This window comes from Macrobrachium nipponense, chromosome 32 (genome assembly GCF_015104395.2).
Source record: "Macrobrachium nipponense isolate FS-2020 chromosome 32, ASM1510439v2, whole genome shotgun sequence".
In the NCBI taxonomy this organism is placed as follows: domain Eukaryota; kingdom Metazoa; phylum Arthropoda; class Malacostraca; order Decapoda; family Palaemonidae; genus Macrobrachium; species Macrobrachium nipponense.
Genome location: NC_061094.1, coordinates 53,437,433 through 53,465,086, shown reverse-complemented (window position 1 = coordinate 53,465,086; position 27,654 = coordinate 53,437,433). Strand labels below are relative to the sequence as shown.

Genomic DNA, 27,654 nt, shown 5'->3' with positions numbered 1-27,654 from the left:
CACGTGCATCTACTGTGATTTTTTAAGTATATATATATATATATATATATATATATATATATATATATATATATATATATATATATATATATACTAAAAATTCACACCGTAGATGCACGTTACAACCTTACATATAGAATGTATATATATATATATATATATAATATATATATATATATATATATATATATATATATGGCTATATATTTCTTTTGCCTTCAGCTTTTCCCATTTCTATATGGGTCGCCGTGCCTAGTCAGCCCTCTCCATCTTCCTCTGTTCTGTACATCTTGTTCTCTTTGACCATTTTCCTTCATGCTATTCAAAAAATCATCTTCCACCTGAACTTTGGCCTTCCCCTCCCTCTTCTGCTCTCTATTTTGGATTTTCCAAAAGTCCCAAATATATTCGCAACTCCGCAAGAAGTAGAATAAAGTATCTCCCTTTGTTTACTAAGGAAAATCCTCAGAACTGTGACACAGTTACTCACCGCTTCAACAACAACAACAACTACTAGTAGTAGTAGTACTAGTCATCACTAGTACTATTCCAGTTAGTACGAGTTTGCGACCACTTTAACGAGCCTTTCTAGTCTGATATGGAAGGCGAGGAATATCCCACCGTGTCCACTTTATTTGATAAATATTTGAAGGTTTACGAAGAGGTCGAATCAACCACATTGCCCACAAATTCCCCCGAAATTCAGGTTTGGTTTTTTTATTTATTTTATTTTAGTGCAGTAGGTAGACCTAATTGAACCTGTTGTCATATGCATAAATTTATAGCCTAAGCTTATAATTATATTCATTCGAAGACCATTTCATAGCCTTAGAGATAGCCTACTAGGTACTAGCCTAACACATGAATCAATAAATCGGTAGTTTAAAGTTTTTAGCATGTTTTGCTGAACTTAAGCGTTCACATATTGTGATTATAATTTTATTTGTAAATAAAATGAGAAATCGCATTTCTATAAACGTGACAACTGTTTCGAAAGTCGCTGCGACTTTTCCTGTTACCTTTGATAGGCGATATGCAGGTGGGGTGAGCCTATTAAACCATGAAGTTTAAAGGAATAAACCTCACCGCCCAGTCTAGCTGAGAACTCTAGCGCCAAAAAGAATGACTTCTTGCTTTAGGTTACCGAAAACAATATACTAATCAGTAGGGAAATGAATTCATTCCTACAGAAAGAACGCTGCGAAAAGGGCAAATGCAGTCGAGCATTCCGAAAACTTGCAAACAGGCGATGCTGCAAAGGATAGCTGTTATTAAACTAAGATCATCTGACGACGAAGAGTCTTCGTAACGTACATTTTGTATAGAATCATATTATTACAATTCCTGTGATAATTATTGTAAATAAATTTTTTCTCTCCCAATGATGAGTACTAGGATGTGCAACAACCTTAGAAAAAGTAAAAATATTTACATGCATTAGATTTATGAGTAATAACACGGTCCAGACTGTGAGTGAAAAAGGAAATGAAATTTAAGTAAATTAGCTATAACTTGATGAATGAAAATGAGGGGGAAATCTAAAATGAAGAGCAATGAAATGCAAAATATTACAAACTTGTTTAGGAAATGGATAGTATGGCAGACGGAAAATTCAAATAATAAAAAGAATAAATAGAAGTAATCTACTGGCAAGATTATAAGAAAATGTCATAAAACATAATATACTGAATGGTAATTACCGATTTTTATTACTGTTAATGAAAAAGATCATCAAATAAAATATGTAATATAATATGTAAGATTTAAGGGTATAAGTCATAACAAATACAATAATAAATAGTCTCAAAAGTAATAACCAAATAGAATGGGGATCAAGTTTACGGATTAGGATTTATATGGTCAGTTTCATTAGGTACTGTCCCAAATATTGCCTCGCTGGGAGATGGCTGAGGACTTAAGAAGGGGACGATTTAAAGGTTAAGAGAGAACTGGCAACAGAGTTTTTCTCAAGGAAGTAAACAATCTATCAGTTTAGATCTGTTGGACTATACCACTTGCCTAATTAACCTTGTTGTCATGGCCCTAGACTAATAGCTTAGATGTATAATTTTTCAATAGACTAAATGCTTGGGCCTAGGTAGGTAGGAGGCCTATTTTAAATTAGGATACCTATATAGGTATATAGCTAAGTCATAAACTTTGAAGTTGGTCTTTAGGCTAGGTAGTAGTAGGGTGAACGATCAAACGGTGACATAGCGGCCACCGATCCGGGAACGCGGCCACTTCCCAAAAACGCACTTTAATAAGTAGGTAGTACTACCTATGCCTTTATTTCATAATTTAGGAGTGGGGTACCTATACCTAGGTAGAGGTCACGTTCTGCCTAGATGGGCCACAACTCTTTGATTAGCGCATGACAGCTAATTAGGCAAGGTACTTTTTCGGGAAGGTGGCCGCATTCCAGGATCGGTGGCTGCTATGTTGCCGCTTTGTCATTAGTAACCCTAGCCCCAGCCACAGGGGAAACAACCAAGTGGACTAGCTGGTCCAGTCTTGTTGATCCACCCTCCGAAAAAGTAATTTAACACGTCCTGACACTGGAGATGGGCATCAGTCATATGTCATCGGTGGTGGGAGCAACACCTCGAGACCTCTACACTCCTTTCGAAGTAAGCAAAAGTAATTTTTCGGAGGGTGGATCAACAAGCGGATAAGACTGGATCGGCTAGTCCACTCGGTTGTATCCGCTATTATTTTTTTGTTTACCTGGCATCCTAGGTCTTAAATATTTTCCAATACATGCATACCTAGGCCTAGATAGATAGGAAGCCCATTTTAATTTGGAATATATTTGATTAACTTACAAATTCATCCCTAACCATTTCCAATAAATAAGGTAAGCCTGAGTTAACCTATTTACACTTATCCTTGAGTTAGCCTACCTTAGGGCTAGGCTAAGTTTAGCCCAGTTGGTTAGCATATCCCTAAACTAGGCTACCCCATTACAGCAAAAGTTAGAATAACACCTCTCTGTAGGGGTTTGGTTTTGTCGGTGCCCCTCGCATGGTGCACTGTAAGTACTACTTGTGGTCCTTTGAAGTACCCTTTTTCCCCCATGAGCGAACCCCTTTCATTCCTTTGACTGTATACCTCTGTTCATATATTCTTCCTTCCATTTTCCTTTCCACCTTCTCTTGACAATTGATTCATAGTGCAACTGTGAGATTTTCCCCCAATACACTTTTACAATTGTTTTACTCACAACTTACCTTTCAGCATTGAATGATATTTTAGGTCCCAGTGCTTGACTTTTGGCCTAAATTCTATATTCCATTCCAAAACCATAGGATATGGATTGATTAAAACCATTGAAATATTGTTTTTATGCAATTTTTGTTAGGCTACTTGAACAATAAACCTTTTCTATTGCAAATGTGATGTTAGTGTAGCCTAACCCAGTTTATTGGGTTCAGAAATGTATCCTCATGCGTTTATTGGTATGTGAAATAGGCTATGAATTCAAATTTACATCTTACATGCAGCCTAGCCTATTGCTGTTTATAATAAATTTATATACAAATTATTTATGCTACTATATTACAGCTGATTCATGAAGGTCGAGGGTGCTAATATCCTGTAAGGTTACTACTTTTGTACTAAATAAACTATCCTACTCAACTTAATATTTAAATTAAGCCATAGAATAAGTGTGGTATCAAAATTGCAGCTAAATTATATTCATAGCCTATTTGCAGAAAATTTATTTAGGACTCACACAGAATTTTGTGGATATTGGCTTGAAAAAATGAGATATAGGAATTAAAAAAGCGTAGTAAGCTAACCTAGCCTAGGATTCTGAGGGCTTCCCTGATTGGGGAAATCTTCTAACGGATGTTTACACCATCCCTGTAAGAGATGATAAATTAGCTTAGTGGTGTGGTTAGAGTAGTTAATAATAACAATGTTAAATATAATGTCAACTGAATTTGTGGGTTCTACAGAGGGTCTCTGGTGAAGTAAGATCAGATAAAAATGTTTACTGTAGATTGTTCTTTCTCCTCTCTAATGACAGACAGAAGTAAGCTCGTCATTAAATTGTGTGTGGGAATTAATGATATTGGAAAGTGATGAAGTAGCTGATTTATGTGTCACATGTCTTGGAAAATTAGGCATTTTGTATTTTGGAATTGGTCTAATCCCTAGGGACCAGAGAAGTAAAATTACAGTACTACATATAAGCCAGAAGTTTCCATCTATGAGGCACAGTGTGTAAATTTTGAAAAAAGTTATTCTTTTTTTGTTTTTTGTGGTTAATTATATAGAATTAAAGTTTAAGTAAACATTTTTTCTGCTTTCTTTCTAGGGTAAAATAAAGGATGCCATAGAAGGATTGGTGAAAGCAACAGTACTTGTGTCAGAACTTGGAGTTTTTAGCGGGAATGAAAATATAGAGGATATTTCAACCTCATCCATCAAATTCTTGCTTCTCCCAGTTCTACTTGGAACGTTTTCAATAAAAAGGACTGATATTGATAGATTAGAAGTGTTGCGATTAGCAGACATTTACTTGAGGGATTTTATGACACGGTGTCGACAGTATGAAATCACCGATGTGGAAGTTGCAAAGAAATCAGACAGTGATGATGAAGAGGAAGTCGAAAAGAAGGATGGCTGTAAATCAACACAACCTCCTCCAAAGAGAGGAATGCCAACACCTGAGGTATGTCTTTGGATTTGTACTGCTTTTATTCCATTCTTATCAATTTTTCTGTAAAGGTTCTGGATACAGTGGACCCCCCCCCCCCCCCCCGCTGTGAAAAGCTAGAAACCGCGAATATGTACTTAGAACCCCTATAAAAACTCTTAAGAACTGGCTATATTGTTAGTTCAAACTTAAGAAATACCGACTAAAAATGTTTATACCAGGTTTTTTAATAGGTTTATCACAAAAAGTACATTTTATCATGAAATTGATATGAAAATACAGTAATTTGTATATTTTTCTTATAAAAAATTGCAGCAAATACACAAATTTCTCTAGAATAATTGATAGATACAGTCCCTAGAGAAATCCGCAAATACGTGAGTCCGCAAATCTCGACAACAAAAATACGGGGGTCCACTGTATTTTATCTTACGACTCATTTTAGCAGAGGTCCACAGCAAGTCATAAAACAACTGTATATACAGTGGACCCCCCCCCCCCCCCCCCCCCCCCCCCACCCCCCCCCCCCCCCCCCCCCCCCCCCCCCCCCCCCCGTATTCGTGGGGGATGCGTTTTAGACCCCCACGACTAGCTAGAATCAATGAATACAGGCAGTCCCCGGGTTACGACGCATGTTCCAGGGTTACGACGCCTACAACAGTCATCTGGTAGATGAAATATGACACCAAAAATGCAAAATAATCAATATTTGAAAGTTTTTTGATGAAAAATGCCATAAGAATGCAGTTTACATAGTTTTCAATGCACTCAAAGCATTATAAGTTAGGTTTTCTTAGGATTTTTGACGATGTTCCGGCTTGCGACGATTTTCGGCTTATGACGCATCTCAAGAACGGAACCTCCGTCGTAACCCGGGGACTGCCTGTACTTAGAACCCCTTCTAAAAATGCTTATAGCTGCCTATCTTGAATATGTTAATAAATCAAATATATGTTAAAATATCATCCTATTAGTGTACATATTAATTTTTGAAATATTAATGCTATTTCAAAATAAATGTTGCATTTTATGGTTAAAAATATACGTACTGTATGAACTTAGTTAAGTATGTGTGAAAATAATCCAGTCCTCCCATAAGTATTCAGTCATGCAAGTTTTCTTTCATACAGTTACTATTTAAGCCGTCCAGTTTTCTTTTTACAAGGGAAACAGTTGTATGTAAAATCAAGAGAGGGAAAGAACAAAAATATGTATAAACATTAAAAAATATTTATACACTAGTACAGTATACATAAACATTAAAAAAATTTATACACTAGTACAACGTACATAAATAGGGTACTCAGCAGTGATGAATGTTGATTAAAGATGATGATGAATTAGCTGTGCAGTCAGATGAATGATGATGAAAATGGACTTCACATCTATGCAGAGGAGTTACATCTCTGAGAGTACCTCTTCACCATCAGAAGGTGCTTTGGGAGGCACTTCTTCAGCCAATTCAAGATGCACTACTTCAGGTGATTTGGGAGGCATTTCTTCAGGGGTTTGGGGAGGCTTTGGAGGGTCATTCTTTGTACATGTGATGTTCATGGTGATTGGCAGCTGCTATCGTTGCTTCTTCATGCTGGTGAGGGCTTGATTATATGGCTCCAATGCTGTATCAAAGATATTTGAAAACTTTAAGGAGCATTTCATGTAAGGATCCCATGTTGCAACAAACTCCTGAGCATCGTTCATCATTCTCCTAATTTGGGACAGGTGTTCCAAAGTCAGGTCCTTCTCCTCCTCCTATTTCTCTCCAGAACCTGGAGTGTCTTCCTTGCTGGCAGATTTTGTCAGGTTTTCCAAATCCTGGTCTTTCAGGGGGTCAGAGTGGGCATCAATGAGGGTGGCGACTTTGTCCTCAGTGATATAATCAAAGCCTTCACCACCAAGAATTCTTGCTAACTGGACTACCTTATTAATGGCTGAATGCTGGATTTCCTCAGGAGAGAAGCCTGTATAATTATGGACACAATTCACCCACAACTTACTCCAGCATGCATTCAGGGTCTCCTGCTTCATGTCCTTCAGCAATCGGTCAATGACAGACAGACGTGGTAATCATGAATTTACACCAATACTCTTTCAGCGTAAATTCACTGTCACTGTCCATTGCATCAACAAGTTGCTGGAGGAAGTTCCCGGTGTAGAGTGCCTTGAAGGCACGGATCGTGCCCTGGTCAGGCTGGAGGAGAGACGTGGTGTTGGGAGGGAGGAACTCGTGCTGGACTTCATGTAATAAAGTTTGATAGGGTAGCCACCAACATTGTCCATAATTACAACACCTTGAACTCCATGCCCAAGTGATCCAGGTATATTGCCTAACTTGAGGAATGAAGCTCTGGTGGAACCAGTATTCCATAAGGACTTTGGTGATTCAGGCTTTGGGATTATGTATCCAGAAGACAGGCAGCAATGCCTTGTTCTTGAGTGCCCTGGGGTTTGCAGCCTCGTAAATGAGGCCTGGTTTTATCACAAAGCCAGCCGCATTCTCACACACAAGGATGATAACCCTATCATTCTGTGCCTTGAACCTGGAGGTTTTGGCTTTGTCTTTCATAAGGTATGTCCAGCACGGCATCTTCTTCCAGAACAGGGCAGTCTTGTCCATATTGAACACCTGTTCTGGGCAGTATCCTTTCTTTTGGATTATTTTCTCGAAGGCCTTGGGGTATTTTGCCGCCACCTCTTTGTCAGCTGATGCTGCTTCCCCATGTAGGGAAACAGGCTTTAGGTGGAACCACTTCCGGTGAAACCATCCCTTGCTCATCTGAAAACCTTGGGGAGCTGACAATGGTCCCAGTTGTGACTCTACCTCTTCATCTTATTCGTCTTCTTCTTCAGCTGCAGGTTCATCAAAGCTCAAGAATTTTAATTCCTCACTTCATTGCCTTTCTGCGCCGTTAGATAGCCACCTTCCCTACGTAGCTGTTGGTAGAGCTGTCGTGCTTTCTTGCCGTATGATGTTGGAGTCAATGGGCACATTCTTCTTATGACAGTCCTTGATCAAGTACACGAGTGTAGATTCCATCTGTACGATTGTTTTATCTCGCATTGTCAACACTTTTAGCAGTACCAAAGTAGGTCATGCTTACCATCTCTGATTTCACTTTTCATTTTTCTTAATGTATCCCACCTTGCTCTCATTCACATTAAAATGGCAGCCAATGATGGCAAATCTTTTGCCCTCCTTCGGCATATTGAGAACTTTCACCTTATCATCAAGCTTCATAACGACCTTCTTTCTTTTAGGCTCTTTGCTAGGAGCCTTAGAAGGAGCAGGTCGCTTTCTAGGAGACATTTTCGGCATGATTCACACGGATATTTGGTGATAGGTAAAACACAGCTTTGCGATTACGTCCGTGTATATCAGTAGCTTTGTATGCAGTGAGGCTGATGGAGGAGAGATGCGCAATACCCACAATTCACGAGATAGGAATCGGGTTTCAACAAATTAACGCCAAGTGTACAGCCAATGAGCGCCAAGGAAATTGAATGCTGATCCTTGATTGGCTGTTTTGCAGACGACAGATAATAGTGTCGAGTATCATTTCGTCTGAGCACTGCTCTAAGAGGGCATCACGGCGTCATAAGATTTGTTTATCTGTGGAAAGTTGGCTTGGGTGAAGCATCTTTTAAGAAAAACAAATTATTTTATTGAACTTTTGCTGTGTTTACATAAATGTTTTACAGGACTGTAGTATTTGAAAATTAATAAAAAAAATTTTCATCATAAAAAATGTATTCAGTCACAAAAATATACTTAGTACATGTGCATGAAAATTATGCGTACTGCAGACGTAAACACGTACCCTGCTATTCCCGTTGTCTGACGTATTTTAGATATACTCTGCATACTTATAGTATCTTACTAAAACACTTTATGTATGTATGTACTATATTTAGAAATCATCAAAACAAAACATTTCATAAAATGTACAGTATGCCCAGATACGGTATACGTATACTACGGACTAAGAATATTCTATAAAATGTCCTCTAAACATTCTGCTTCTCCTAAGGCTGCTTATGAAAAGCCTAAGTGTCAAAGGCCCTTACAGTTAGTGACATGAGGAAAAAATAGACATGATTGTTATGTTAAGAGAGGGCAAAAGTCATGGAGAAGTAGTAGGCTATTACCATGCGACTTAAAGTACAGTCACCTGCATTGAGAACGAGTATAAACAGGGTAAAATACTCAAGGAGGTCATTCTTGGAGAAGAACTCACCGCCCTCTTTACCATCAGCCTACCAAGGGACCAGGACTTTGAAGATTTTGTGGTCTGCATAATATGATTAGGGAAGTTAGGCAGATACAGACAATGGTCAAGACATGGGATAAGAATGAAGAAAGGGCCACAAATTTTATCAATACTGTTAGTGAACTAGTGAAGCCCTATCATAACACCTTCGTGAGAATGTGCAAGTACATACCTCCATATGACGCAGCCTCCCGAAATCCTTGACAAGGCACCTCCTGAAGAAGGTGAAGAGGCACCCTCAGAGATGTAATTCCTCTTCTAATTTTTTGTGCAGTCTATCTTCATTGTCATTCATCAGACTGCACAACTAATATCAATATCATCATCTATAATTAACATTCCTCACCAGTAAGTACCCGTATGATTTAATATTATTATTATAATATTTAATGTCACATATCATACAGTAAATGATATGAAAATACAGAATATTGCTGAACGAAAAAATTCACATCCGCGAATATTTTTAGATAGGTTCCACAGAAAAATCCGTAAATGGGAGAGTCCACAATTCTTGAGAGTGCGAATATGGGGGTCCACTGTAATGGCTGTGATGTTAGCCTTTTGCTTCCTTCTTACAAAAATGAATACAAAATTAATTTTCATACATTCAACTTCCCTGTCAGATATATACTTAGCTATAGACTCCGTCGTCCCCGATAGAAATTCGAATTTCGCGGCACACGCTACAGGTAGGTAGGTCAGGTGATCTACCGGCCTGCCGCTGGGTGGCAGGAATAGGAACTATTACCTTCTAAGGACAGATTTTTCTCTATCGTTTGGACTGTAAACATACGTTTACGGTTCCTCCTGATTTGATTTTCGTGTTTCATCGCCATTGATCTTCTGGGCTGTCTTTTGCAGGGAAGTACTGGGTCTTTGGTTCGGCATACGCTTTTATTAACTTTTTAATGAATTTCGCTTCGAAATTTCGAAGAAAATACTAAGTGAAACTACCAAAATCATCGGTAGACACTCACATAGTTTGCCATCAAGAGAATTATTAATATTTATTCATTATTACATGTAATAAAGGTTACAACTTTATTAAGGAAATATTAAACTCTAATTTCCTACTTTAGGAAGTCAGAAAAGCATATAACTAGATACGCTTACTTTATAAGCTTTAATAGCGTTTGTGCTAACGAGCAGTTAGAGTATTAGCAGTATAGTAGTTGTTGCATCCTCCATCACCTTCTACTCCTCAGAAACTACAAATTTATTATATGCAAATTGAAGATAAATGGATAGCTCAAATGCAAGCTTTTAAAAGGTAAGAAGTGAATATAGTGTTCCCCCATTGCAATGGAGGGTGCGTCTGATCGGCTGTCTCGCTCCCAGGTCTAGACCTCTTCCAAGCTCACAAGAAGCCCAGAGGAGAAGAATGTTGACACGCGCAGGGGGTTCAGAGAATCCCCACCGATCAGCGTCCCTCGGCAGGTTCTGTAGAACGTCCCAGACTGCCAAGTTCGCCATTGGAAAGGCGTCCTAATGTAATGTGTTCCCCCTTATTATTATCGTGTTGACGGATAAGGAGAAGAAAGTTTCAACGGCGTAGATTCAATGAAGATGCAAGATAATCTCGTCGTAGATATCGGAACCTCAGAGAGATATCTTTCGATAACAGTTGCGGTAGAGGCATTGCCCTATCCTGTTTTCGTCCCCCGTACAAATAGACGGAGGCTCTATGCCATGGGGTTTGAAAGAGTTATTTCAACAAATTCCTCATCGGTACATTTATATGAAAATATATCTATTCTGAGAAGAACGAATTAGATATTAAAGAATATATGTTGATCGAATGAATTATGAATCTCGGTTAATGGTTAAACATACATATATAATTTTTAAGCTTCTAACTCCTCGGACATGAAGCGCCTGAAACGCCTGAAACAAGGCTCGAGGCGCCTGAAGAGCCTGGAACGAGGCGCAAAGCGTCTGAAGAGCCTGAAATGAGGCGCAAAGCGCCTGAAGAGGCGGAAATGAGGCGCAAAGCGCCTAAAGAGCCTGAAATGAGGCTCAAAGCGCCTAAAGAGCCTGAATCAAGGCGCAAAGCGCCTGAAGAGCCTGAAGAGAGGCGAAAAAGCGTCGGAGGCTCCTCAAAGGAGTCGCAAATCGCCTGAAGCTTCTGAAAACAGGCTTGGAGTGCCTGAAGCGCCTGAAACGAGGCGAAAAGCGCCTGGAGCGCTTGAAGCACCTGAAACAAGGCTAAAAGCGCCTGAGGCGCCTGAAATGAGGTGCAAAGCGCCTGGAGCGCCTGAAACGATGCGCGAGGCTTCTGAAGCGCCTCAGATGAGGCGCAAAGCGCCTGAAAGCCTCAAGCGCCTGAAACGAGGAGCAAAGCGCCTGAGATGAGGCGCTAAGCGCCTGAAGCTATAAACCAGGATCTTCATCGTATATGGAGTTAGATCCTGATTCTGCGTAAGGTGAAAGACATTCGAGGATTTCTCCTGATAAGGACGGGAGTTGTTGCACGGGCGGCCGTCGCCCTTCTCAGGATAGTCTTAATGCAAGTAATGGCAAGAGCAAGATCGGTTTTTTTTTTTTTTCCTGGCGGGGACTCAAGATGTCGCACAGGCGGCCTTAGCCCTTGTCAGGTTAGAATCGGTACTGCTAAAAGCCCTTCACCTTACGGAAGGAGGCGCTCTCCTCCGGTTGCTCATTCTTCTCCCAACTTGATGGACAGGAAATGGGAGATAGATCGGAATTGGAAGCCAATAAGGGAGCAGGTCTCTCAGTTTATAAGACCTTAGCGACCTTTTTTATTGAAAAAAAAAAAAAATTAGTTCATTACTAATAAGGACGATATTAAAACAATCTTCCTCCTTCTAAAATAATGCAACCAACCATTTACAGAAAGAGTGGCAATCGTTTGCAAATTGAACAAGGTTCGTACGAGCTCTCATTCATTGATTAGAGGCTCTTCCAGATAATAGAGGCGTAGAATACGGCCTTATCTCCAAGAGAATAAAAATTTGAGGGATTCTCTTCGATCCGAGAGTTTTCATTGCGATCTCTTTCGACTAATGCTAATTCGTGTTTATTGACGAAAAGAACGGAGAGGGCAAAATTTCCATTCTCTCTCCGCATCGGAGAGGAAAGAATGGTAGAAGGAAGACTTGCTGCATACGACTGCTGAATGACAAGTCATATACGCATACCATAGTTGCCTTTGTGGTTCGCTACGAAATTATCTATATCCTTACAGGATTTTCCTGGTAAGGACTTCGCTTAAAAAGTTTGTTACGACAATACCTACTCAGCTTCGGTATTTAACAAAGGTTGTTTGGCTTAAATTGGCATTATTGAGAGCTTCTTTAGGCTCGGGAATAATTTTATTATATTCCTTCATTAAATGAAGTAACTGGCAACTCACGATGAATGCAGCCAGGCAGCGAGCGAGACGGCCGGGCTGTCATTGTAAGCGTAAGGCCAATACAGTACCATCCAGGTCTCGGTCATTAGCAGTCGGTTGCATCTCTCTCTCCAACGGGCGATCGAATGGTTTAACCGTATATTCCCCCTACAATCATGGACTTAGTCTCGAATGGAGGGGATAGTTAAGCTAACATAAATAAAATATTGTCTGCCTTTTGCTAAGAAGCTTTCAATAAGAAAGATATTATAACCTTTCAATGCTGTTTACCGTAGGGAACATTATTAAAGGATTCTAACACAGCAGAACATTATATTATATAATGCTCTCATGCTTACGAAAGCATGGCTTATTAGAATACATGCTTAGTGAGAAGATGGATGTAGTAGAGAATTCACTTTAAGACTACGGTATGGTCAAGTCTTTCGAGAAACGCACACAACCTTTTTAGAATCAGATATTGCTCAAGAGAAGATGGATGAGTGGAATGGGAAACATTCTCTTCGTGGCAGAAATGGTTTCCCTGAATAGAATATACTACGTATATAAGAGTTTTTTCCTACTAAGAACGGAATTAACAGTGTAAGGAGGGTCCCATAAAGGCACAGATGTTCTGGCACATAACATAAAGAGTATTAGAAGAAAGCGCCGGTCTGAAGCGCCAACCTGGCGCAATGAGCCAAGAGCACCATCCAAGATATTTTCTCGTTTTAGCGAGTTATTAACATAAGAGTCCAGTAGCCTCTCAGACAGCACGCTCGGTAACGGCAAGATTCGTTCCTGATTTCGTTACCCATTTAATCACTTAGGCCAATTCCACGACTCTCTCATATCGCAAAGAGCATTGAGAATCTCTTTTTTCGCTCCTGTTCGCGTTAACAAAGAGAACCTATTTGGAAAAAGAGGTTCGATGCAAGATTTTGCATGTCCGTGAGAACCTTCTCGATCAACGATAATAACTGTTATCATATGTCTAACATTTATTGCAAAGAGTTGTGAGAACCTACGGAAAGTCTTCTTCATAGATCTTTATTAGCAAAGGTAGAAGACGAACAGGCTTCCTGTAGACTGCTTCCTTTTCCTTGAACCAAGAGAAGTAGCAATATACACCATCTTTATTTTATAGAAAGGGGAATAAACTTTAGTTTTCATACAATCAACTTACCTGTCAGATATATACATAGCTAAGACTCCGTCGTCCCCGACAGAAATTCAAATTTCGCGCCACTCGCTACAGGTAGGTCAGGTGATCTACCGGCCTGCCCTGGGCGGCAGGACTAGGAACCATCCCCGTTTTCTATCATATTTTCTCTGTCGCCGGTGGTATCAACATTGTTGCTATTACCTCCTGACTTAGATTCATATTTCATCCTTTGATCATCGTTTCTCGGCTTTTTGGTGACGTATCTGGATCGTGTTTGACATTCGCTACTGTGGACTGTTTTTGGAATAACTCTTTTGGATTTTTCTCAGTATGTCTGATTCAAATGTGAGTGTGAGAATGTGTGTGAATGTAGGCTGCAGGGTGAGGATACCGAAAGCTTCGGTTGATCCTCACACTGTATGCCGTAAATGTAGGGGGTTTCAGTGTTCTGCTAATAATACTTGTAAGGAATGCGAGGATTAAATGCAGAAGAGTGGAAGACTTTGACTTCTTATTTGAAGAAGTTAGAGAGGGATAGGGTTTGACGTCTGAAAGGGTGTGAGTTTCAAAGCCTATTGAGCCTTTCACGGATAATTCTAATCCTACTGATGTAGATTCTTCCCTATGTATCTCATTCTCAGAGTGCTCTTTCGGATTCGGCCTCGGAAATCGCCAATCTGAAAGCTACAATTAGAGACATGAAGTCCAAGATGGCTGACTTCCAAGGTAAGGCTAGTGAAAGTGAGCATTACAGTGAAGTGAGTTCTCCCAGTGTTGTGGAGGGGGCGTTTGATCGTCCCTGCGACGCTCCCAGGCCTAGACCTCTTCCAAGCTCCCATGCCCAGAGGAGAAGGAAAGTCGAAAGCCTTAAGAGGTCGTGGGGAATCCCCAACGGTCAGACGTCCCTTCAGCTAGCTCTGCTTCGTGGCAGGGCGGCTCAAGGGCGCTATAGAAAAAAGCGTCCTTCGTGAGTGTTTCTTCTCCGTCCATCCTCCCTCCCTTCACCAGCACCTAAACTAGGGTGGAATGAGTCGAAACTTGTCGAGACCGCTGAAGCGTCATATGAAAGAACCTGAAATAGATTCTAGACCCAGAGCGCTTCTCAGATGACGCTCCTTCTTCTATTAAGAAAGCGAAGGTGGCGTCAGCGTCACCTGACGTGTACGCAGAAGTACCCTTTCCTTCTTCTCCCCCGAGTGATGACGAAAGGCGTCATGCAGTGGACGTGGGAGAAGCGTCAGGAGGATAATTATGGCAGTTCAAGAAGCAACTGTCCTCTCTAGTGGGAGTTTTAGCGCCTCGTCGGAAGGACGTGACGCTTCCAATTAAGAAGTCTCGTCCTCTCTCACCTGCTCAACGAGAAGCGTCATGCAGACGTGAAGCTGCTCAAACGTCTTACAGAAGCTTCGAAGTTTCGAAGAACGAGAACGGTGGCTTACGAAAGTTTCGTAACGCCAGAGAGACGTAAGACGTCTTTTAGACGTGAAGCGTCATTGAAATCGGATCATAGACGTGACGCTCCGACCAATATTGTGACGCCAAGTAGGACGCCTTTGGAGAGCGGAGCGTCTTCAGCGCGAAGCGTCATCAGACGTCAGCCAGACGCTTGGCGAACGGGAAGCGTCAGACAAGCGGGAAGCGTCTTCAATAAATTTCAAGAGAAGCCTGAGCTTGTGGCGCCTTCCAAGGGGGACTATTAAAGCGGGAAAGAGGAAAGATTTTCATTCCCTTAGCCCCTCTCCTATTAGGAGTTTGTCTCCTCCAGAAGAGGAACGTACGGAAAGGAGAGCGGAGACTCATGTAGATCCCGAGTTGGAAGAAAACTCGGATGATGATGAATATCAGGGAAGAGAAGGACTGTCGAACTATAAGGTTTTGAACTACCTTGCTTCTTGAGGAGTATGGAGACGAGTTGACTCCTGCCGCTCCTCCTTCTCCGCGCTCTCTCTTTTCCAGTGCTAAGACGAAGAAAGCCTTCGTCTTTTCTCAAAATGAAGCCCACCATTTCGATGAAGAGGGCCTTACAATCCTTAGACTCATGGATGAAGTCCTAAGAAAGACTTAGTTGAGAACAGTCTTCTGCATGCCTCCAGCAAGATTAGCGGGGTGGAAAAGAGGCATGTGGTATCAGACGGGAGAGAATATGGGGTATTGCTCTCCTTCTACATCGGAAGCAGATTTTTCGACCTTAGTTGACGCTTCACGTCGACAAGGTCTCAATTCGGCACGAATTACGTGGGGAATTTCTGAACTGGACCATCTCCTCAAGGGACTCTTTCATGTATTGGAAGTCTTCAACTTCTTAGATTGGTCCCTTGGGTGATGTCCAAGAAAGCCCATGATTCGGAAGGAATCGAACCTGAAGCCCTGTTGATGGCATATTGTCTTGTATTGACAAAGCGGTACAGGATGGATCTTTTGAAATCTCCTCATTATTTGGAGCAGGTCTTCTAAAGAAAAGGACTGTATATGGCGCCTTCTTAACCAAGGCAGTCTCACACGCTCAGAGGGCAGCTCTACTGTATTCGCCTCTATCCGACTTTTTGTTCCTTCTCAGTTAGTGAAGGACATTGCGCATTCTTTAACTGAGAAGGCGACTCAGGATCTTCTGACGCAGTCAGCAAGAAAGAAGAAACCTGTTTCTGCATCGGACAAGAAAGGACCTAGTACATCTGTTCAGCCCTTTCGAGGTGGTCCGACCTCCAGACCTCCCGCAAGAAGGAAGGCTCCGGAGAAGAGAGGTAGGTCTGCCTTTCGTCCCTTTAAAAAGGGAATATGAAGATTCTCTCCTCCAAGCACCAGTAGGTGCCAGGCTCCTGGGATTTGTGGAAGCCTGGACACTGATAAACGCCAGAGCGTCTCAGTGGCTATCATAAGGAAGGGATATCGTATCCCTTTCCTGAACACTCCTCCCCTAACGTCAATACCAAGGGAACTATCAGCCAAGTACAAGGATCCTGTGCTGAGGGATACTCTTCGATCGATGGTGGAACAAATGTGGGACAAGAGAGCGATAGAACTAGTACTGGATCAAAACTCCCCGGGGTTTTACAATCGCCTTTTTCTGGTTGCGAAAGCCTCGGGAGGCTGGAGACCAGTACTGGACGTCAGCTCTCTGAACAAATTTTGTTCAGAAGGAGAAGTTCTCCATGGAGACTTCTGCTTCAGTCCTAGCGTCATTACGACAAGGAGATTGGATGGTGTCTCTAGATCTCCAGGACGCCTACTTTCACGTCCCGATCCACCCTTCATCGAAGAAGTACCTCCGTTTCATGAGGGGGGAAGGTGGGGGAATCTTTCAGTTCAGAGCCTTGTGTTTCGGCCTGTCCACAGCTCCTCAGGTCTTCACAAGCCTGATGAAGAATGTGGCGAGGTTTCTTCACCTCAAAGGAGTAAATATCTCTCTGTATCTGGACGACTGGCTCATCAGGGCCAGATCAGAGAGACAGTGCTTGGAGGACCTAAAGTTAACGCTAGATTTGATCAAAGCGTTGGGATTGCTCGTGAACCTCGAGAAGTCTCAGCTGATCCCCAGACAGGACCTAGTCTATCTGGGGATTCGGATGGATTCTCGGGGTTTTCGAGTATTTCCTTCGCAAGAGAGAATCGCAAAAGGTTTTGCGGATAGTCTCTCTCTTCTTAGGGAAGGAACATACGTCGGCGAGGGAATGGTTGAGCCTTCTAGGGACCCTTTCCTCGCTAGAACAGTTCTTCCCATAGGAAGACTGCATTTACGTCCGCTTCAATTCTTCCTCAAGAAGTCTTGGAGTTGGAAAACCGGACAGCTTTCGGACGTTTTTTTCCCATTCCAGTGGAGATAAAATCGCACCTGGAGTGGTGGTTGCCCCCTCTGCAAGAGAACAAAGGGATCTCTCTAAAAACACAGAACCCAGACCTAGTGTTGTACTCCGACGCATCGGAGAAAGGTTGGGGAGCGACATTAGGCTCAGAAGAGGTGTCAGGCACCTGGGAACCAGCACAGGTGACTTGGCACATAAACTGCAAAGAGCTCTTCGCCGTGCATCTGGCTTTGAAGAGTCTAGAACCTCTGGTGTCGAACAAAGTAGTGCAAGTAACGTGGACAACACCACCGCACTTGCCTACATTCGGAAACAGGGGGGGGCGGGGGGGACTCACTCCTCGTTCCTTTACGAACTGACGAGAGACCTATTGCTTTGGACGTCCCACAGGAACATCTCCCTGCTGACAAGGTTCGTACAGGGAGTAAAGAATGTGAGGGCGGACAGACTCAGCAGGAGGAACCAGGTCCTTCATACAGAGTGGACCCTACACGAGGAAGTGTGTCTCGATCTCTGGTCTCTGTGGGGACTCCTCATGTGGATCTCTTCGCAACATTCATTTCCAAAAGGCTGCCAGTCTTTTGCTCGGTCGTGGAAGATCCAAGAGCACTTATGGTAGACGCCTTCCTGCTAAATTGGTCTCGAAGTAGACGTATATGCTTTTCCCCCATTCAAAATCCTGGGATTAGTAATGAAAAAGTTTGTGGCGTCAAAGGAGACGAGGATGACGTTAATAGCCCCCTTTTGGCCGGCCCAGGATTGGTTCACGGAGGTGGTAGAGTGGATCGTAGACTTTCCAAGATCCCTACCAAGAAGGGTTGGGGCGGATCTTCTCAGACAACCACACTTCAAGAGGTACCATCAAAAACCTCCCCCCACGCTCTCGCTCTGACTGCCTTTCGACTATCGAAAGACTTGTCAGAGCGAGAGGCTTTTCTCGCGAAGTGGCAAGCGCGATCGCGAGAGCACGCAGAACCTCCACTACGAAAGTATACCAATCGAAGTTGGGAGGTATTTAGAAGGTGGTGTAGATCCAAGAAGTGTCCTCCTCCACTACCTCTATAGCGGAAATTGCTGATTTCCTGCTATTCCTGAGAGAAAAATCTCATCTCAGAGCCGTATCCACAATAAAGGGATACAGAAGTATGCTCTCGGCTGTATCAGGAATAGAGGATTGGATCTGGCAGATAATAAAGATCTCCACTCTTCATAAGTCCTTTTGAGACTTCAAAGTCTAAGGAACCAGTACCTCCGAACTGGAACCTAGACGTAGTCCTCAAGTTTCTGTCATCTCAGGAAAGATTCGAACCTCCTCATCTGGCATCGTTTAGAGACATCACCAGAAAATGCCTATTCCTATTATCTTTAGCTACGGCAAAGAGAATTAGTGAATTACATGCTCGCAAGGATAAAGTAGGATTCAAGGGAGACTCAGCTATTTGCTCGTTTAAGACCCTGTTTTTTAGCGAAAAACGAGAATCCCACGAATCCCTGGCCTAAGTCATTCGAAGTCAAAGGCATGTCGAGTCTCGTAGGCAGAGAAGCAGAGAGGTCTCTATGCCCTGTTAGAGCTCTGAAGTTCTACCTTCAGAGAAAGCATCAGATGGGAGGCTCTAGACAAGGTCTTTGGTGCGCGGTAAAGAGACCCCACAAGACTGATGTCCAAGAATGCGCTGGCATTCTTTGTAAGAAACGTCATTACAGACGCTCATAAGGTCTGTCCTGACGAACAGTTACAACTGTTGAGAGTAAAAGCTCATGAAGTGAGGCGCTGTAGCGACGTCTCTCATCGTTTCATAACGAATTATGTCCGCTTTTAAAAAACAGTCATAGATACGATACAATTTTTGGAGATGCCAACTCAGTTTATTTGCATCTCATTACTTGAAAGACGTTGTAGTGTGACATATGAGAAGTGTTTTTCTCTAGGTCCTTTCGTATCGGCGGATACGATCTGGGTACGGGAGCCGACAACCAATCCTTAAATGTATATCTTTTTCTTCTTTTTGGATATGGTCTGGAGTCTCTTCGAAGAACAATGGAGGACTTGGTTTGAGCACGGGCGGCCGTCTATGTTGTTCAGTAAGAGAATCTTGTCATATCCAATTAGATGAGTATAATTTTTTTTTGAAAATTATGTATGTGTGCGTAGTGGTCTTGAGTTACGGTTGTTGTGACGAGTTCGGGGATAACTCGGAACAATCCTTAGTTCTAACATATGGTTTAGGATCAGGTGGTCGGGATTGGTTGCTGTGCTCCTTCATAAGGTGTATTGTCATATAAGTGGATCAGCACCCATTGACAAAGTCCTTTTAGGCTCTGCCGAGTAAGCGGATAAGACCCCATCGGCAGACCCACAAGAACTCTTGGCCATAGATCATATATCTCGCTAAAGTTTTCTTTGAGGTGATGCAGACTACTGGCAAACACCCACGAAGTCTACCACCTATCAGGTAGGAACCAAGGTTTTATTTATACCTACAACATATGTTGTTTACCTGTCTATTCCATATAGAAGCTGTCTCTTACCCTCCACCGAAGGGTGCCAATCAGCTATGTATATATCTGACAGGTAAGTTGATTGTATGAAAATGATATTGTTATGTTACAATAAAGTTTCATACATACTTACCTGGCAGATATATACAATTAAAGGCCCACACCCAGCCTCCCGCAGGAGACAGGTGGAAGAGAGAAAATATGATAGAAAACGGGATGGTTCCTAGTCCTGCCGCCCAGGGCAGGCCGGTAGATCACCTGACCTACCTGTAGCGAGTGGCGCGAAATTTGAATTTCTGTCGGGGACGACGGAGTCTTAGCTATGTATATATCTGCCAGGTAAGTATGTATGAAACTTTAATTGTAACATAACAATATTTTTTTTTTTTTTTTTTTTTCCCTAAACAATTAAAATGCTTTACAGAACTTTAAGATAAAGGGTCGTCAAAGAAAGAGAGGATAATACATGCCTCATTTTGGCCTTAGAGGTTGGATTCACAGAGGTCACGTTCTTCTCACAGCATGTTTTGGAAGTCTTTTCAAGACAGTCTGAATATTCGATAAGCATCTATTACAAATGGACCTTAACAACCTCTCCCCTCTGAGTCAGTCTTCGTGCAGACTGACCAGAAGTGGACATGAATGAGAGGATTTTTAAAGGTGAATGACAATAGTCATAGCCAGGACATAGAATTGCTGCAGATCGTGTTTGATGGAAGAGGAAACTGTCCTCTTCCGATACCTCTGTGAACCACATATAGGTTTTTTCTTCCTTTTCAGAGGGAATAATAACTTTATATATATCTGCTATCAAAGAGCACAGTAAAAGGCTATACTCTGTCTATACAAGGAGAATTAGAGATAGCAGAGGATTAGATCTTCGGGATCTGATACGATACCTCAATACGACAAGAGTAGGATATCATGTACTTCGAATGGGATCTTTTGTGGCTTCAGATTCCGTGTTCCGACAAGATGGAACTGCTCCTCATCAAACTTCTTTGAGAAATTTTATGAGGGAATTCTTTGTTTTCTCTTGGCCCTTAACTACCAAGAAGACAGGTGAATTTTTTGTGCATTGGAATCTCGCATCAGATTTAATGGAGACTCGGCAATGGGTTCTTGCCAGCATAGTATGTCTGGCAAGAGAACTAAAACCCTCTATTCCTGACTCAACTTTTGATGATTTCAGATAGAAGTTTCGTTGCCCAGGCAGGGTACTTACGTTTTTTTTTCACCTACATAAGAAGAGATGGTTTAAACGTTTTTGCCTACAAAGTCTTTGGGATGCGATGAGGGTTCGAAAGTGCTTCCCAGAAGGTATTCAGAGAGATACAGTAAAGAGCTAGAAATCAGGAGTCCTCCCAATTTCAGCTCGGAGTCTCCTTCGACTTCCAAGACCCCTTCCCTTCCTTCGGACAAGGATAGGGAAGATTCTGCAACGAGGAACTTCATCAGCAAGTAAGAAGAGATCTCGTTAGCAACGGAAGGATTCAAGAAGGATCCTCCTCGGAGGAAGACTCTTATCTCTCGTACTGTTAGATGTCCTATCGTCTAATGGATGTAGTTTACTACAATCACCTTCCCTTGCCGGAGAGGCCAGAAGCTCAAAGTGGAAGAATTTCTTCCACCCTTCTCCAATCTCCTGATAAACCATTGTGGAGTTTCAGGACTTTCGGACAATGTAGCGCCAAATGCCAAAACAGGCGTAAAAAACGCCAGAGGCAGACAGTTTCAAGGAACACTGTCATTGTCTGATGAAGAGAAAGAGGGGGCCTCCAACCTAGCGCAGATGCGCTGGAGGCGAACAAGTCAGACAGATAAGAGTGTCTGATGTGGGCATCGCCAGACATCCTTGGGACTCTACCAAGCTCGAAGCTCCAGCAAGTGGAGAGGAGTCAGCCAGGGCCAGACGCCAAATAGTGCCAGTCTGGAGCCAGGCGCGAAGCTACTTCCAGGCGCGAGGCGCCAGCCATGAGTCAGGCAAAAAGCGCCTTCCAGGAGCTAGGCGGCCAACCAAGTGTCAGGCAGGCGCGAGGCGCCAGCCAGGCTCGAGGCTCCAACCAGACTCGAGGCGCCACCCAGGCGCAAGCCAGGCTCTAGGCTTCATCCAGAAAAGATCCATTTCAAAGGAAGCCCTGGTCTTCTTTGAAATAAGTGTGATCGCTAAAAGCACTTCATGAATGACTTGATGATTCCTTCAAACAGCTGAGAATTAAAAAGCGCTTGAAGTGCGAGCTTTTATGAATTCTTGTTCGTTACATAACAATATGTCGTGAAGGACATATTAGCTGTAACTTAAGGGAGATGCAACTCTGTGTTGACTTCCCTTTGCACGAAGGAGGTCCAAGTTGACTACGAGAGATCCTTCTCTCTTGGTTTTACCGTGGTCTACGGATACGTTGCTGGGATAGGGAGCCGACACTGATCCTTAACTAAGTGAGTTAATTTTTGTGTTAACATAGTGTTTTTTTTTTTTGGTTTGTTTGAAAGGAGTTTGGGGATAGCTCTTTTCAAACTAAGCACAAACCCTCGTGTTAGGATCAGGTGATCGGGATCGGTGTTGTGCTCCTTAATTATGCCTCTAGGCATAGGTGTATTGTCATGTAAGTGGATAAGACCCCATTGACAAATGACCATTAGATTCTGTCGAGTAAGTGGATAAGACCCCATTGACAGATCTACAAGAACTCTTAGCCATAGGTCACATCCTCGCTGAGGCTCTTGAGACGAAGCAGACACCTAGCAATAGCTAGGAAAGTCAACCCTTCGTCTAAACACATAGGAACCAAGGGTTTTATTTGAATCTATTACCATACAAAAACGTTATGTTGTTTACCTGTCTAATCAGTAATTAGCTGTCTCTTACCCACCGCCAAAGGTGCCAATCAGCTAAGTATATATCTGACAGGGAAGTTGAATGTATGAAAATGATATTGTTATTGTACAATAAAGTTTCATACATACTTACCTGGCAGATATATACGATTGAATGGCCCACCCAGCCTCCCCTCAGGAGACAGGTGGAAGAGAAAAATCTGTCCTTAGAAGGTAATAGTTCCTATTCCTGCCACCCAGCGGCAGGCCGGTAGATCACCTGACCTACCTACCTGTAGCGTGTGCCGCGAAATTCGAATTTCTATCGGGGACGACGGAGTCTATAGCTAAGTATATATCTGCCAGGTAAGTATGTATGAAACTTTATTGTACAATAACAATATCATGTTAATGCTAAAAAGTTAAGATACTGCATACCAACATTCACACACACACACACACACACATATATATATATATATATATATATATATATATATATATATATATATATATATATATATATATATATGTATAGTATTGTGTGTGTGTGTATCTTTCTGAATGTTGGTATGCAGTATCTTAACTTTTTAGCATTAACATTAATTTTGTATTCATTTTTGTCATGCATTCGGTCATTTTGCAAGTTGTCAGTGTGGGTTCTGAAATATTGCTATGTACATGATTAAATTTCTTGAAAATGTGATATATTTTTAAAGCCAGATATACGGCAAAGTTTACTTACAACTTAGTTTTGAGAATAAACATATATCTTGGAAGTTGTGAGTATGTGTTTTGTTCCTGATATTGTATTGTTTGGGATCCATGTTGTGGTTTACTTTTTATTGTCTCTATGAATTTGAGGCACACCTCAGTGGCATGGTTGGTATGGTGTTTGCGTCCCACTTCGGTGGTCGCGGGTTTGATTCTCGGCCATTCCATTGAGGAGTGAGAGATGTGTATTTCTGGTGATAGAAGTTCACTCTCGACTTGGTTCGGAAGTCACGTAAAGCCGTTGGTCCCGTTGCTGAATAACCACTGGTTCCATGCAACGTAAAAACACCATAGTACAAACAAATCTATGAATTTGAATTACTTTCATTGCTTACAGGAACTGCAGATGATGGCAAAACAGCGAGAGGTAAAAATTAGGAGGTTTAAAGAGAAGAAAGCTACTGGAGATAGACTAATGGAACTCAAAAAAGTACTTGCCAATCCTAGTTGTGATGAAGATGACAAACGAAAATACTACATTACCTTGGTGAAAAAATTTATATATGACTGGTAAGTTGTCATATAATAAATTAAATTCAGCATAGTTAACATTGAAATTGGGACTTCATAAAATATATATTTTACATGAAATTCAGTGCTACATGTTCATCAGTCTTGTTAAACTACATTATATGGAACTGTTGTGCATCACACTATTGAAAAGCTCATAACATTTTTACCATTCCTTGATGGTAATATTTGCTGTATTTTCCAGCTTAGAAGAATTGGAAAGTATTGAAATGGAGAAGAAAAAATGTTGGTAGATATGGCAGCTTTAAGAATGAAAGGGATTCTATCCAGAAAAAGAAGCTCCACCAAAGCCAAACACCTTTAAAGTGAGTAACTTCTATTTGAGACTTTTAGGTGATTTTTTTTCTTGTGCCAGGGCATTTTGTTCTTTATGTCAGTTTGAAAGCATGCTGTAAGAATTTATTCTTTCTTGCTATCTCTCTGATTCGCTATTGTCATTATATTGCCATTTATCCAAAAGTGATTGCTCTACTTATAGTGGATAATTGGAAGGCATGTGTTTTTTTTTTTTTTTTAGCTTTGATCATTTTTATCTATCAGGCGGTAGCTGTAGAGGGATATCTTAGTGCTGGATGTTGCTGCAAAGTCCTTGGTGCTCTGATCAACCAATACAAGTTTAATATAACCACTTTCCTGATTGTACCTGTAGTACTTTTACTTCCTTCCCAGTCACTGTATTCCGGATTGTACCATTACTTTTACTTCCTAGTTTACTGTAAGCTTAATTTTCATATACTACTGATTTTCAGTCCTAACCTCTCCATTCCCACTCTTTCCGTCTATCAAACATTTCTTGCTCCTCTTCTTTTGATTTGCAACATTTCTGTTACCTCTTCCTTGAATTCTGCTGTTAGTATTAAGTTTTCTGTAGAAATCAGCTCCTTGCAAGCCTTTATAGTTTCTTTCGTTACTACGATAAACAGCCTTGATGGACGCCAACATTCAACTAAGAAGATTCCATTACACTTGCCACTAACTTCATTCAAGATCTAGTGTTGTATAGTAATGTCGCTAGCTTTGCCAGCCTTTCTGGAACTCTTTCTCTTCACATGGTACTTTTCCTGCAAATTACCTCATGTTGAGCCATTTCATCCTTGACCACTGTGCCTACTTCATTTTGGTCTAGCTTACCACCATTCCCCTCCAGAATTTATATTTTCTGTGATTATTACTGATAAATTTTGTGGCGGCTCCTGCATACCACAAATGTTTATGTTTTCCATCATTTCCCTGTTTTTTCCATATATAGAGTGCTCTTATTTATTGAACTTACCATAGTTTTATCTCTCTGGAGGTTATTTAAAATCCCAGGCTACTTCACTCATTTTGAGTTCAGTAACCCACAGTACCTAGAGTAGGGGGTTATTAATCAGACCGGCATGCCAGTTGTGGAAGAGCAGACATTTTAGAATCTTCAGTGCTTCTGTTCATCTAATTGCTTGATCAAGAAATTGCAATTTATTAGATAAGATGTCTCCGATACTAAACCCATTAGACAAACCTCATGGAGTTGAAATTTTGGCTTGGTCTTGGTTAAACTATTAAATATTTGAGCAAACTACTTGCGAAAAACTTATTTGATGCTATTATGTGATAGATACTGATGCTTTGAGCTACGTACTTCAAAACATTTTTAGAAATATCAATTAACTTCATTGCACCTATTCTTTAGCTTAAGTGCTTTATTCTACTGTATTGAAAGCCTAATTAGGTTTTTTTAAATTACTACAATCTTTCCTTGCAGGCCCATCCTCATTACAAGAGATGCTGCACAGAAAAATGTATTTGGATTAGGCTATCCAAGTATGCCAACTATCACTATAGAAGAATTTTATGATCAGAGAGTAAGAGATGGCTGGTAAGTTAAATTACTTTGGTTGTACATTACTATTTGAGCGTTGATTTTGTATGCCATTGGTCCTTTGGAGCAGTTCTTGGGCATTAAGATGAAAATAAAAGGAAGATATTGTGTTCATACATATATGTGCATTATAGCTATAGCTGGTATTTCTGAATCTACTGCTGTAAATGATGTGTAATTCTCCATTGTTCTAGTAATTAGTCACATTTTGATTTGATCTTTTACAAAGACTGAGTTTTTGATTGGTTGCACTATTTATCCATTAATCTACATATATATACTTTGGAGTTTCCTTTATATTAGCTATATCGTAATCCTATAGTATGTCCTTATTCCTTCGAAGTTTCCTTATTTCATTTATCATAGGAGTGTTGTTTTGTTTCATAGTAGTAGTAATCAGTATTGTTGGGAAACATTCCTCTCAACCATTATTTTAAGCCTTTTTAAGGAGCTTTAACTAGAAATAATGTTATGCATGTCTGTGTCTGTAGAGTTCATGCATGACACAACATTTGCTGGGTATTAACATCAAATACCACTTTGCCTTGATTTTGTTATATACTTGTCAGCCTTGTGTTGAGAAGCCAGCCTAACAGGCTTTTTCTTATACTACTGATTTTCAGTCCTAAATTTGTTGCTGCTTTGGCTTCTGGCCCTAGTCTTCTTGGCCTACTTTGAAAGGTGACTGCCTTATCAAGATTTACCGTTTGAGCTATCAGGGGGAACTAGCTTCTACAGAGGTCCTGCGTCAACTTTCTAGTTTTAGTTGGTTAAGGGTCTCGCTTCTTGAGACCGAACCTTCTGCAGTGCCCCAAGTAAGGATATTCTCTTTCCATGGAAATCTGCAACGTTTACAGATATAGGTTATATTTTTTATTTCTTGGATCATCAATGCTGAACTTCCTCCATTCAGTCTTCTGCAATGGTCATTGGTTGCACAGACAGTAGATGTCACGCTTCAGGCTTAGTCTGGCTAAAACGCCTGCACTTGTGTTCAGTTAGTTTAGCCAGCTGCTGGTAATTTTTTCAAGCTCTGTAAAATGTCAGATGGCTCGTAAGCTCTCTAGTCCTAGCAAAAGCAGTGAATTTCTCCTGGAGGAATCATACTTTTCTGCAAGTTTCATCCACACCTTCAGCCACTGCTTTTGTTACATTAGGTTTTTCTAGCTTAGGTTCAGTGGGGGAAGTTTTTTGGAAACTATTGTGTTCGATGTGATGCAGAAGCAGGAATAGTCAGAACTTTAACCGCTGTATCTGAGCTTCTGACGTCACAACGGGCAAAGCTCGACCATGTGGACGGGGCCTTAGATTCTTGTGCTGCCATGCCACTCTTCAGCTCCTTTTCCAGGATGGCCTCAATCACTGGAACAATCGTGCCTTTCCTAAGTTTTTACTAAAGTATATAATCCGTTGCTAGAATTTGTAAAGGTTTAATGGCTCCCAAAGTTGGGCTTGGCCTTGGTTCTACACTGCATCTTTAGTGACCCTATAATTTCCTTGTTGGATGTACAACTTTTTTTTTTTTTTTTTTTTTTCACAGAATTTGAATGCAATACTGCTTCCTGTCATAGATGATCTTCACAATGAAATATTGTTACAATAATAATGGTACTTTTAATTATTATAGGTTTCCTGATCCCAGTCAGAGACAAAATCACTACAAGATCGTGCAAGTCAAAAATCCTGAAAAAATTAAGGAAGAAGAGAAAAAAGAGGAAAAGGCTGAAAAGGAAGAGGCTGAAGAAAGAGATGATCCTGAAAAATTGGCCAGAGAAAGAGAGAGAGATGAGTGGCGTGACACCCACAGAAGGGGCTGGGGCAATACATACAATAGAAGTTAAACTCCTAATTCTTTTATAATTTTTTTGGTATATCGATTATCACCTTGAAACTGGTAAATAAAGGGTAGGATAGCTTT

General features: G+C 41.2%; 1 protein-coding gene across 1 annotated transcript; it reads left to right on the top strand.

The window, feature by feature from the left end:
* The first annotated feature begins 440 nt into the window (after positions 1 to 440).
* Positions 441 to 27,654, top strand: LOC135207511 (immunoglobulin-binding protein 1-like). The gene is made up of 5 exons (XM_064239332.1): positions 441 to 706; positions 4,325 to 4,681; positions 23,682 to 23,854; positions 25,620 to 25,733; positions 27,364 to 27,654. Exons 1-5 carry the CDS (start codon positions 599 to 601, stop codon positions 27,575 to 27,577), a joined length of 966 nt encoding a protein of 321 aa, XP_064095402.1. The 5' UTR covers positions 441 to 598; the 3' UTR covers positions 27,578 to 27,654.